The sequence below is a fragment of the Diplotaxodon limnothrissa genome, linkage group LG4 (assembly GCF_057381915.1).
Source record: "Diplotaxodon limnothrissa isolate DT_005_m linkage group LG4, D_limnothrissa_male_GT1.1, whole genome shotgun sequence".
Taxonomy (NCBI): Eukaryota; Metazoa; Chordata; class Actinopteri; order Cichliformes; family Cichlidae; genus Diplotaxodon; species Diplotaxodon limnothrissa.
Window position 1 is genome coordinate 11,906,112 of NC_140599.1, and position 11,037 is coordinate 11,917,148.

General features: G+C 40.8%; 1 protein-coding gene across 1 annotated transcript; it reads left to right on the top strand.

Moving 5' to 3' along the window:
- Window positions 1-5,102: 5,102 nt before the first annotated feature.
- On the top strand, window positions 5,103-10,475 carry ccdc97 (coiled-coil domain containing 97). The gene is made up of 7 exons (XM_085352186.1): window positions 5,103-5,450; window positions 5,564-5,740; window positions 6,675-6,834; window positions 6,927-7,015; window positions 7,104-7,296; window positions 7,427-7,550; window positions 10,352-10,475. The coding sequence occupies exons 1-7, from the start codon at window positions 5,295-5,297 to the stop codon at window positions 10,473-10,475; spliced, it is 1,023 nt and encodes a 340-aa protein (XP_085208312.1). The 5' UTR covers window positions 5,103-5,294.
- The last annotated feature ends 562 nt before the right edge of the window (window positions 10,476-11,037 follow it).

Here is an 11,037-nt window from a genome sequence, read left to right on the forward strand (position 1 = left end):
AAAATTGATCAGACATTGATATATTGTGCTGGCGAAGATTCTCAATATGTCGTAAATGTATTGCTGTGGGGATCTGAAAGTATATTTGGTAAGTGCTGTATAACAAAGCACTGTTATGGAAGTCTCCATTCCGGTGCTGCTTTACAGCATTTGACAGGAACAAAACATTAGCTCACTCAACTAAAAAGCTTTGAGCTGTTACCTTCATCCTTGTGCCAACTCAGCCAGCATAATAACATGGGAGATATCTGTCTGAAGGACTGCTGTGAAGGACAGTAATGAAACTCCATGCTGAAATACAGTTCTATGCATCACTCTTGAGTCATGTCTGATTTTTTATATTTAGCTGGGAAAATGGGAAATAGGTGAAGGTGAATTATTGAAAACTATGCAAACACATATGGAAATACAGTACACAAGGCAAAAACATTGCTGTACAATTCTAATAAGCTCTTCAACAATTGGTTTGACCACCTTTATTCTTCAGCATTGCCTGAACTCTCTTTGGCAGCTTTCTTATAATTTCTTAAAGTAGTGTTCAGGAATAGTTCTCCAGACCTGGTGAAGGACATTCAAAGCTCTTCTTTAGATGTTGGCTGCCTTTGTTCTGTTGTCTTTGAAGATGATCCCACACTGCTTCAAAAATGTTGAGGTCCGGGCTCTTAGGAGGCCAGATGATGACCTCACTATTGTCATGGGTGGTCAAACTTTGTGTCGAGGAACAGACAATAGTGTTCCATTGTGTGTTTTTCTATCCAGGTATCCATTCCGAGGGTGTTTGGGATCATTGTCATGAATGACGGTGTTGCCATCAGATGCTTTGAAGATAGTATTGCACGGTGAATCTAAATCAGATGGTACTTTTGGTTGAAATGCAGCCCCAAACCATGACAAAGCCTCCGCTGCCTTTTAAAGATGGCTTTCGATGCTTATTGTTTTACCTCTCTGCTGAGCTCTGTTGTAGATACTGACAAATATTTGAAACAAATATTAGAAATGTTGATTCATCACTCCATCTGACCTGTTGCCACTGATTTCCAGTTCTTCTCTAATGTGGCATGCCTCAGCCTTTCCTCTCTGCTTCCTTCCATAATAATGGCTTCTTGACAACCAACCTTCTACTGAGACCATTTCTGGTGAGGCTTTAGTGAACAATAGGTGTATCAGTAGAGCATTCAGATGCATCTGTCAGGTCCTTTGTCAGATTTTTTCCTCTTCGTGACTTTCAGATGTTGTTCATCAGCTACAGATAGTTTTCTTTTAGGGCTGCTCCTCCTTCTTTTTCCCTCCACTTGTCCAGTTTCCTCAAATTTTTTAAGGACAAACTGCACATCGTGTTGAGATGCTTATGCTTATAGCACTTTGGGAATTATCTTGTTGGTGGAAAAATAGCAACAAGGTAATTGCCTGTCAAACTGTCTTAACTTTTGCATTTTTTATAGATTAAACTAAAGAAACTGCAACAAATGATCTTCTTGTTCAACAGGAAGCTAAATACAAAGTACCTAAGGATACAATTTGAAACTGGCGCTTTGCTACATTTAAACACAACCGTGGATCATCTCTTGAGTTAGAGGCCTATTTTATGCTTCCTTGAAAATGGTCAGGCACCAAGGCTGGCCTAAAAATGGATGAAAAAAGCAGCCAACAGAAGATCTTTAAAAAGCCCGGAGAACTATACAGAGCACTTTGAAAAAGCACGAGAAAGTCTGGCTCCTTGGAAGCAAAATATAAAGAAATGAGGGTAGCTCATAACTGGCACACAGTACTGTGTGCATCACCTCTAAAGGCAAATGTAAAGGCGTACATAAAAGGATTTTAGCTGGCACGTACAATGAAAAATACATTTCTCTTAACAAAAAGTTGAGGAAACAGTCACAACTCCACTGACCTTTAAAATCTGCAATAACTTGTTATTGGGCCCTGCACACATGGAAGCAAACTATGATAACCTTTTTCATTAGATGGTTCAAAGGTATAATTTAACATTGTGACATAGTCAGAAGTTAGTTCATTTTAGATACGTTTTTGGTCGCCTGGTGATATTTCCTTTCTTTCTGGCCTGTTTTTTCACCCAACCCTTCAGCTGCTCAGTGCTCTGTTATGTTTACCATAGTCTCAGATGACTGTTTCCGCATGCTGAGCAGTATTGCAGCCCCAAGGCGCTTTATGTTATAAGGTAAAGATCATAAAATAACAAAGCGGCAGTCCAAACAAGTGATAAATAAACCAAACGTTGCTTACAACCAACGCAGTTGTAATTACTGGGCCACCTTCTCCCCTCTGCTCTCCGTCACTGTCAAACACAATGTGTTCATCAATATCTAAAATGATTCTCTGCTGTGTCACAAAGAGGAAATTATAAGACCAGGTGTCAAAAGTCATTGCCTAGAAGCGGTCGCAGTAATCTAATGAGTCATCTTGTGCGTTCATTTAGAAGCTGACTCAATACTACTGACAGACCTCGAATGAATACAGGAAATTAAAGGCTGCAGTACACAAAAGAATATGTATCCAGGTAGCTAGTCGATGGATGCTGTTTATTTATTTCAAGTCTAATATTTCATCATCATGTCACACAAACTCTTTAAATGGATTAAAAAATAAAACCAGGTCTAGTCTATTTTATCTTTGAAACCTAAACTATACTACGCACATAAATCAACCTCTTCTATATTTTCATCATCCAGACTGCTGCTCTTCCCCCTGGTGGTACTGTTATGTTATTATGACTGTGCCATAACCACTTCTGCCTTCTATTTATTTCTGCTTTCCTAATAAAGACTCCATTGTCTCCTGTAAGAAAGTAACTGAGCAATTACAATTTTAATTAGCTGTTGACTCAGTGGTATCCATTTTTGGCATGTTTATCTGTATCTTTTTTTCTCTCCCTTTGGGTCCCCCTGAGAAATAATTGACTGCAAAACCAAAATACAGTTATTAACTATTGATTCACGTGTCAGTCAACCTGAAGTGTACATGGAAAGCAAACAGAATGAATTAGAGGCTCAGGGTTTTTTTGCAAACTATTCACAATAATGGGACCTTGCTTTGACAGCTCAGAAAGATGCACAAAGTTCTGTCACAGTGAAAACTGCACTTTGGGTTCCGATCATTTTATGCTCACCGGTTTGCTTTCCATATTTTAGTCAGCACATAATTTTTTGTGATTTGTTTTTTAAGGTTGTGTGGATGGTCTATTTCACCTCATTTCTTTCACTTTTCTCTAACATACCAGTCTAATGTATAATGCCTGCAGCTATAGTGCTGTAAATACAGATCGATATAATGAAATACTCATAAAGTGATTTGCTCTTTTCTTGGCCCCTAAGTTTAACCCTTTTCCTCTGTCAACACTCAGCCCTCATATCTCCCCCACGCCTCCTCTGATATTACATCTCTCTTTCCTCTAAACTCCCTTACTCTCTGCCATGGGTTTAAATAGCAGGACCAGCTGGCCACATCAATATACGCAGGACCTCTTTATCACAGGTGCTGGGATTACAGACACACACATACATGTGCTGTAGAGCTTTAAAAATGGGACTTGATGGAGAGTAACACTTGTCTAGAGAGAACAGTGTGTGTTCATTAACCAGACACCATAGATTCGTATTTGTTTCTATCTTGCAGAAATGAGAGTTGTAGTACTTCTGCTGTCCAGCGGGTGGAGACGTGCCATTTTGAAAAGGGGCCCGCAGCATACTTCTGTCTAAATAGTACAGTCATTTGAACAGCTGTGTCAGATTACTGTGAGCTCACTGTAACACCTCTGAAACACCAATACAAGGCTAGAGAAGAAGATGATACTATGGGTTAAACATTATCCACGCTGATTCTTTTTCTTTAATCATCTCCCTCATGTTCTCCTGCCATTGAAGTATATGGTTGATCTGAAAACTGCATGCTAAAATATTTTGAAATCTGGTTGATGATAACCCTCTGATACTTTCCACTACGTTTTATGCCCATGGCTCAAAAACTCCAGCACCACCAATGGGTTAAAGTTGGAGGTGCACTTCATACAACAGTTTATTTTAAATGAATTCCACAAGAAGTTTTAGCCAAACACAGAGAAAAACTCTGCAAGCATTATCTCATAGCATTCACCAATTTAAAAAAAAAAGAATGTTCACTCTTAACCCAAATAGCAGCAGCAATCGACCTTTATTTTATTTTATTTTATTTTACTTAGTATTACTAGTTGGAGAAATGGCATAATACACATTTAGTGTTAAAGTAAATTCATATTTTGTTCCTCAGTTCTACCACAACAAGATGTAGATCTACCAGCCCTCAGAAGTTGCAGCAAAGGTGAAACCACGAATCCATCCAACAGCTCTTAATAGTAAAATGCACTTTTGCAAAAATACAACATAGTAATTCCAACCCTGACCACAAGACGCATCATTTCCATTACAAGAGCAGCTTTGTTTGTTTGTTTGTTTTCAAAGACTGGCCTTGAATGCCAAATCCTGCTGTACCTCCTCTTCTTTTTCTCCCTTCTTCGATTTTCATGCTTCACAGTCACACCTGAAAGTCTGGAGAGTAAGAAGAGGCTCTTACTCTCCAGAGTGGCTCTCAGACAGAGGACAGCTGTGACCTATCACTTATCTCTCTAAAGCTGAACAGTCCTTGCACACAGAAGCAGTTTAGGGTTCATTGTCTTGCTGAAGAGCACTTCAACCAAGACAAAGCCATGCACAGAGCCTCAAGGTGAAAACATTTCAACCTGACCTTGATAATATTTGGAAAAATACTGGTCATATCACCTAACATATTATTTGAAATCATAGATTTCATAGATTTAAAATAATAGACTATACAGTGATTAAACACCACAGTATGATATGTAAGCAATAATTGATAAAATAATAAAAAAGAAACCTGAGGTGACCCATGTGCAATTTATGTTTAATATTTATTTCTAAAATATTTCTCTATCTTGGAAAAAATTATAAGTATTAAAGTCTGTCACAAGGTGGCGACATATACATATCAAAGAAAAGGCTGTGGGGGAGGAACAATTCTTTCGGTTGCACAGAGAAAAGGGGACACACAAAAGTGACGGACCGTTATTGCGATGAAACGTTATACAAAATAAGTGAAAGGTAAAATAACACGCGAGGTTTCCATGAAAGAGATTTTCTCATCCAAGAGGTTTTACATTAAATTGTAAAAACTAATTGGTCGTTTAAAAGAAACAAACAGGGGAAGTTGGCAGTAGGCTGAGCTTTTCTTAGTGAACCATCGTTAGCTCCTGGGAAGACGGTGGCTAAGTGACACCGCGGTTAATGATGTGGGGAGAGATCGACCCTCCTGTTAAAACACAGCCAAGCTTGTGTGAGACTGAAGACGAGAGGAAAATAGAAGAGATAATACTGCCACGGAGACGGAGATGTGACTCCAGCAGCTCTGAAGACACACAGCGGGTGGTGCAGGACATCCAGGTGAAGCAATCAGCGACAACAGCGTTTGTTTGTTTTTTCTTTTCAACCACAGTGTCAGGTGCGGTCTGCCATTATGACGCCTCGCTGATTTACTCTTTCTGCTCATCATACAGAATATAAACCTGAGCGAGTCCAGCTGTGTGAATGCCATGATGGAGGCCATAGCTGTGAGCGGCGTCTTGGTGAAGAGCCAGCAGATCGGAGAGGCTGAGCTGACCGTGCAGGAGCGCAGAGAGGAGCTGCTGCATCAGTACCGCAGCAGGCCGCTGGTGTTCCTGGAGAGGTACCATGTATGTGCCCACAGTTCAACGTGTGTGTGTGTGTTAGTGAAGGGCAACATCGCCCAATATAGATGCTTAGAGGCAATGACATTCATAAGTAAATCAAGGCAAACTTCTTTCCCAGTGACGTGCTGCCATTGATGGCACTCTTTATCACTTAATGTGTTACTCTGTTGGAACAAGGTGCCAGCATTGTAGTTCAATAGTAGTGACAGAGCATGAATCAAATTTAAGCAAAAAAGTAGCCTAGTTAGTGCTAGTGTCAGTAATTCCCACATCCCTTTTAGTGTTCCTGTCATATGGAGTGCAACCAGCGAGTGCTCAAATGACACAGTGGAGTCGTTTGTTGACATTTGGGTCACACATCATCAGCTGTTAGCATCTCCTCCTCCTTAGCCTGGCTGTACTTAGCTTTGTTTTTGCCTTAAGGAGTGAAAGAAGTGTGTCTTGTTTTCACTTTCAGTGGGAACAAATTCCTTGTATATTTTGCAGAGTACAGCATTGGCTGATGGTTGTTGAGCTATATATATTTTTTTTTTAAGTACTAAATCTTCCTCTGTAGAGGTGGGCCTATCGATCTAAATATCATTTTGATACCAGTGCTGGCATTGGTATTGGGTTTGTACTAGTGCGATACAACTGATACTTCTGTCCTCTGAGTTTAGTTTGCAGAGCACTGAATTGTGTTGAATAAACTGTTATTATTGTTTAGAAAGAAAAGATGTACTTCAAACATGCACTGAGACTGTGTGTTGACTGTTACGTCTACCTATAGCACATTAAATAACAGAAGCTGACCCAAAAGTTCTTTACAGACAGGAACATTTACATTACAGGTCTGCAAAAAATCCAGTTTCAAAATACATTAACTAAATATTGTGGTGTTGGTAAAGAAGTGAAGAATTCCATTATTATATTTTGTTTTTCATCTTACAATTTCCAGGCTTGCCTGAAGCCTCAGCATCTCTCAGCATTTGCACATGTCAGCTCAGACCCACGAGCACAGCACTACAGCAAGGTGATACAGAGACGGGCTGCAGGACGCACCGACAGGACCAGAGTCAGGAATCAGCGCTATGCTGCCCTCAGGGCTCTGCAGAAGGGTAGGGGCAGCAGCAGTTAATGATACAGTGGACCCATGCAGCATTTGTGCAGATAGCTTTAGTCTTTGATAGTGCCATTCCTCCTCTTCTAGACGGCCAGTACTTCAGTGAAGAACAGATGCGAATGAGGGAGCCGCTGCTGTACGAACAGTATATCGGCCAGTACCTGACAGATGAAGAAGTGAGTTCTGTTTATCTTGCGTTTTATATGTGATTATGTTTTTGTATATTTCAGAGTATTTTTCTAATTACCTTCATGAATGCTTCAGGTGCTACAGCGCTCCCAGGAGGCCATGCTGGATGGTGCACAGGGAGGACCCGGGGAGCCGGGGCAAGGTACAGGAGGACTCGCCAATCTGCTCCTCAACTCCTACCAGGAACGACTCATCCAAAATCGTCTGCAGGAGGAGCAGGAGAAGGAAGACGGCGCACTGGAGGAAGAAGAGGAGGACGACGACTACGGTCAGTCAGAGTTCGGGTTGAAGAAAAAACTTCACACTGAAGTTAAGCAAAGAAGAAAATTTAGGCTTTTTTCTTTTCTTCTTCTTTTCCCTCCATCTTTTCTTATTCTGCTCTGTGTTTCATGCTGTAGATGACAGAGACCAGCAGAAGGAATGGGAGCCGACGCCAGAGGAGAAGGCTCTTCTCAGAGAGGAGTTCATCAGTCAGATGCACCAGCGTTTTCTGGATGGCAAAGACAAGGATTTCAACTATAGGTCAGTCACACAGCACACAGGAGCAGTTCAAAGACTTCTTCATCGCGTTGTAGCCAACCTAAAGCTGCCTTTGACAGCTCGAGTTCCTCAGACTATTAGGCTACGTTCACACTGCAGGTCTTAATGCTCAATTCCAATTTTTTGATCAAAGCCAATTTTTTTGTCTGCTTGTTCACACTACAAATAAAATGCGACAGCAAACGCGCTCTACTGTGAACCCTCAAAGCGGCCCACATGCGCAAAAGAAGACGTCACACACAACACGCTCTGTTTAGACTCAGACCAAACAGTATTGTTTGACTGATGGCCCTTAATATAAAGACTTCGGGCTTCACGTTTCCCAATTTTTGCTTTAAGTTATTTTGTTATTTACATAATAATGTAGATAACCTAATAATGATCCTTATTGCTGTTTTAGAGGAGCGGTGCTTCAAAGGATAGTTGCAGATTTCTGTCAGAATCTGCAGATTATACAGTACAAATAAAATGTTCACGTTGTCTTCCCAACAGTTTCACTAACATCTACACTGGATGTCCAGGAAGCGTTCACGATGTGTTCTCGGGCGCTTCTCCGGAGCTGATAATTGGCGTCTGTCTTGTGTCGGTGACGTAAAAGACGGATTTAATTCGACCTGACCGTTCAAACAGCAGTCGGTTTCTAAAACATTAGATATGTATCGGATTCAGGACCACATATGAAAGTGACCCAGATCGGATTTGAAAATATCGGATTTGTGCCGTTCACACTGTCATACCATGATCGGATATGGGTCGCATAGGGTAAAAAAAAATCGGATTTGATGCGCTTTCGCCTGCAGTGTGAGCGTAGCCTAAGTGTATGTTTGTAGGTGTTTGTAATGTAAGATTTTCAAATTAGTAAGCAGGCTTTTTGAGAATGTTGCTGAAAAAATAACTAGTTTTGTTATTAAAGCTTTGAGATGATCATTCCTCATAGATTAATCAGTTCACAGAATAACAGAACTCCGTAATTTGCCAAAGTTATTTTTGTTAAAGCTCAGCGCAGTTTAAAGGCAGTTCATGAGGTACAGACGACCTGTATTTTATTCATTTATGTCCTGGATCACGATTTTTCATCTGTCCGGACACATATACACAGATTTTTCTTTCCACAGTACTTTCCACATGTAAAATCATTTTATCAATACCAAATGCATTACATGGTTATGTGCAGGCACTAAAAACAACTTGGTTGGTGTTAGGAATTAAAAGCTGCAGGTTTAAGTTTAGAAAACGATCACGGTTTGGCCTAAAATTCAACGCTTACTAATTCTTTTGAATCTGTAGCTTTATGTCTGTGAAGGTTCTCAGTCATCCAGGTCATTGTATCAAAGGAGCTTGCAAAGAAAAGCGTCTGGACTTCTTTAAGTTGCTTGAAGACGTTTCACCTCTCATCCGAGAAGCTTCTTCAGTTCTAAGGTCAAATGGTGGAGAGTCCCAGATATAAACCTAGTGGGAGTATCCCCCCACAGAGGGACAAAAGGACCCCCTGATGATCCTCTAATCGCCTGAGCCAAGGTGTAAAACTGGGTGTGGGTCCCAATCAGCCAGAGTTTCGGGTGTGTTCATTGTGAAACCTGGCCCCACCTTATTAAGAACGCCTCTTTGCGTTCTTAAAGTCAGCAAAGAGGCACAGAAAAGAAGACCAGACACCAGCGAGGGAGGATAAGAAGGACAGACGCAACAACATTGTCATCCCCTATGTAGCCGGTGTATCAGAAAAACTCAGGAGAGTTTTCTCCAAGCATGACATCCCAGTGCATTTCAGACTCAGCAACACGCTCAGACAAAAACTGGTTCACCCGAAAGACAAAACGCCAAAACACAGACTTAACAATGTGGTGTATGCTGTACAGTGCAGCGAGGAATGCCCAGACCTCTACATTGGAGAGACCAAACAGCCACTTCACAAGCGCATGGCACAACATAGAAGAGCCACCTCCACAGGACAAGACTCAGCAGTCCATCTGCATCTTAAGGATAAAGGACACTCTTTCGAGGATGCCAATGTTCACATTTTGGACAGAGAGGACAGATGGTTTGAAAGAGGAGTGAAAGAAGCCATCTATGTCCACTGTGAACGACCATCTTTGAACAGAGGCGGGGGTTTACGACACCAACTCTCTGCCATCTATAATCCAGTTTTGAGATCCCTTCCCAGACGCCTTAACGCCCACTCACATCCTGGGCCATCTGATCTCAGGAATTCGCATGATAAGGTGGGGCCAGTTTCACAATGAGCTCACCCGAAACCCTGGCTGATTGGGACCCACACCCAGTTTCACACCTTGGCTCAGGCGATTAGAGGATCATCAGGGGGTCCTTTTGTCCCTCTGTGGGGGGAAACTCCCACTAGGTTTATATCTGGGACTCTCCACCATTTGACCTTAGAACTGAAGAAGCTTCTCGGATGAGAGGTGAAACGTCTTCAAGCAACTTAAAGAAGTCCAGACGCTTTTCTTTGCAAGCTCCTTTGACCTGTAGCTTTATGGTTACCATAGTGACATGTTTGCCACTTGTCTGGGCATGTTGCGTGACACATGCTCAAAGTATGCTCCATACTGAAAATACATTACTAACAACTGAACTTTTTCACAACTGTTTTGTTTCATATTGACGCTGTGCTGCACAAGCTGTTGTGAAATCACACATGTTAATACAAGTTAGTAAAGAGACTCCAGAGGAGGGGAAAAGTTACAAACTGAAGTTCAGTGGAAAATGACAAAAATCCCACACTGTGGGCTTTGAAAGTGACTTAAGGTGTTTATGTGTTTGTGTTACAGGGAGGTGGATGAGAATCCAGACTATGACAACTTGGACATTGTCAACAGAGATGCAGAGGATAAATATTTTGATGACGATGATGACGAAGAAGAGGAAGAGGAGGAAGAAAATATGACAGAATAGTACCCGTGTTATTAATAAATGAATGAACTGTAAATATAAATGTGCAAAAAGAGTTTCCATTCTATTTTTTAGTTTGACATCTGAACACAAACAAAAGATGTAATAAACATGTTTTTGGGGTCTTTTGAAAATTTGTATAAATATGATTTTCTTGTTCAAAACTCAACAGAAACATGTATTTATTTAGGTTTAGATGTACGCGTGTCAGATTGCTTTGTATTGTGTGGACTGAAAATGAGTGACAAAGCAGCCAATGATGGCTGGAGAACTTTTGCTCAAGGCCACTTCAAAAAATTCAAGGAATGTATTCTTCTAATTACAATGCTGTTCCTTACAATGATTATTACAGGTTGGGCAAAGTCCAAAGAAAACAGTTTGACAACATCTGCACAATTTACCGATAAAAAGCATCAATGTTGTTTATTCAGAATTTCAAGAAGAAAATATCAGCTGTATGTGGAATTATTAAAACAAAGTAAAACACGGTGATCAGCAGTGTGAAAGGAAAACTGAGACAAAGTACAGTTTTATGATTTTGTTGCTTTTCTCAAAAGTAACAATT